General features: G+C 30.4%; 1 protein-coding gene across 1 annotated transcript; it reads right to left on the bottom strand.

Moving 5' to 3' along the window:
* Positions 1–1,001: 1,001 nt before the first annotated feature.
* Positions 1,002–1,628, bottom strand: LOC131997014 (uncharacterized). The gene has a single exon (XM_059367253.1). The coding sequence runs from the start codon at positions 1,626–1,628 to the stop codon at positions 1,002–1,004; it is 627 nt and encodes a 208-aa protein (XP_059223236.1).
* Between the last annotated feature and the right edge of the window lie 203 nt (positions 1,629–1,831).

The raw sequence follows: 1,831 nt of genomic DNA, 5'->3' as shown, positions 1-1,831 counted from the left end.
TTAAATGATCCATACATCCAAATATTGCATAGTGGTCAGCTATTGTTGCTTTGATTACTGCAGCATATGCTCTCTTTCTCTTTCCGTTGCATCTCATGAATAGATGGTCTATGCACGTTTTTGTATTGGTAATTTGGTCTTCTCTTGTTGGCTCTGCAACCATACATTTAAGTCCATGGAAGAGAGGATTCCAAGATATTTTGTTGTGTTAGAATTTCTCTTTATTATATCAATATTTAGGTCTCCAATTAATATAATTTCATGCTTTTTATTTACATTGGTTAGATTTTCATCTAACTCTTTTAAAAAATGTTTTGTGTTTAAATGTGGTGGACGATAGATGGCAAATAAAGAAATACTTGGATTAGTTATATTATTAATGTCTATTCTCAATGCTTCTGCAAATTTCATATGTATGTTGATTTCATGATATTGAAGACTCTCCTTTATATATATGGCAATGCCGCCACCTCTTCCTTCTCTGTTCAGGAAAGAGGAATTAAAACCATCAATTTCATAAAAGGCATTCTCATCTCTCTTTATATTTATTTCTGATAAAATTATTAGATGCGTTTTATTAACTATTTCTTTTATGTAAGCTAGAAATGTACAAAAATGTTTTCGTAGCGAACGTATGTTTACGTGAAGAATACTAATAGGATAATTCATTAATTCACTTTTTATTTCATTAAAATTATTTAGAGTTTCGTATTCGTAGTTCATGATGTAGGTTTTATTCAACTTCTCGATAGTTTTTTTTTCTACTTATTTATTGTTTTTTTTTTTTTTTTTTTTTTTTTTTGTGTTATTTTTCGATTTATTGTTATGTTTTTTAACTATTTTCTTTTTTATTATTATAATTATATTTGCCGCAAATAAAAATTCTTGGCTTACTTATCGTTTTGTCTCTTTTATAATATCGCTGTACAAGAACTTTTCACAGTTTTTAAAAATTGTTTTTATTACACCTGGTAAAAGCTATTTTTTTAATACACATTTATTTAACTTGATTCGGTTATTAGTTCCAACTCTGATGCATTATTAATTATTATAAAGGAAGAATTTTCATTTCTGCGAGCATAAATGTGCCCATTTCGCACCCAAACAAATTTCCATCCATTTTCTTTGGCCTTTGTTTTTGCGGCCCATAAAATTTGTCTATTGTGCGGTGTAAGTTCATCATTTATGTATATGTATCCTCCACAGTCGCTGTTTTCTTCTTCTCTCAACACGCTTGCTTGTATGCGATGACCCTTTAGTTTACCCATAAACTCTTTTTTCTTGTTCAGAGATGCAAATTCCACAACAACTTTTTTCTTGCGCTTTATTTTATACATTTTACTAATGTGTTCTGCACTCATATCCACGCCGAGAGCATCAGTTATTCTCTTAACAATAACTTCAGGCTCTGTTTCCATGTTCTCTACATTGTTAATTTCAATATTTTTTTCTAATGCTTTTTGTTCAAGTTGTTGTAATCGTTTTGTAAGTTCACCAATTTGTACCGTTTTCTCTTGGTCTTTCTTTTGCAGTTCAGACACTTGTGCTGCAATAGTCGCTACGTTTCGGTTCATCTCGGCTAATGCAGAGTCCATATGCGACTTCAGATCAGCACTTAGCGATGCCATGCTCGTTACGATCTGCTGCAAGCTGCTTTTTAAGTCGACCATGCCCGTTTTTGAAATTTTCTCTAAAGACAAAATTTCTATGAAATTTTCTCTAAAGACAAAATTTCTATGAAATTTTCTCTAAAGACAAAATTTCTATGAAATTTTCTCTAAAGACAAAATTTCTATGAAATTTTCTCTAAAGACAAAATTTCTATGAAATT

This window comes from Stomoxys calcitrans, chromosome 4 (genome assembly GCF_963082655.1).
Source record: "Stomoxys calcitrans chromosome 4, idStoCalc2.1, whole genome shotgun sequence".
Lineage (NCBI taxonomy): Eukaryota > Metazoa > Arthropoda > Insecta > Diptera > Muscidae > Stomoxys > Stomoxys calcitrans.
This window is presented reverse-complemented; position numbering and strand designations above follow the sequence as displayed.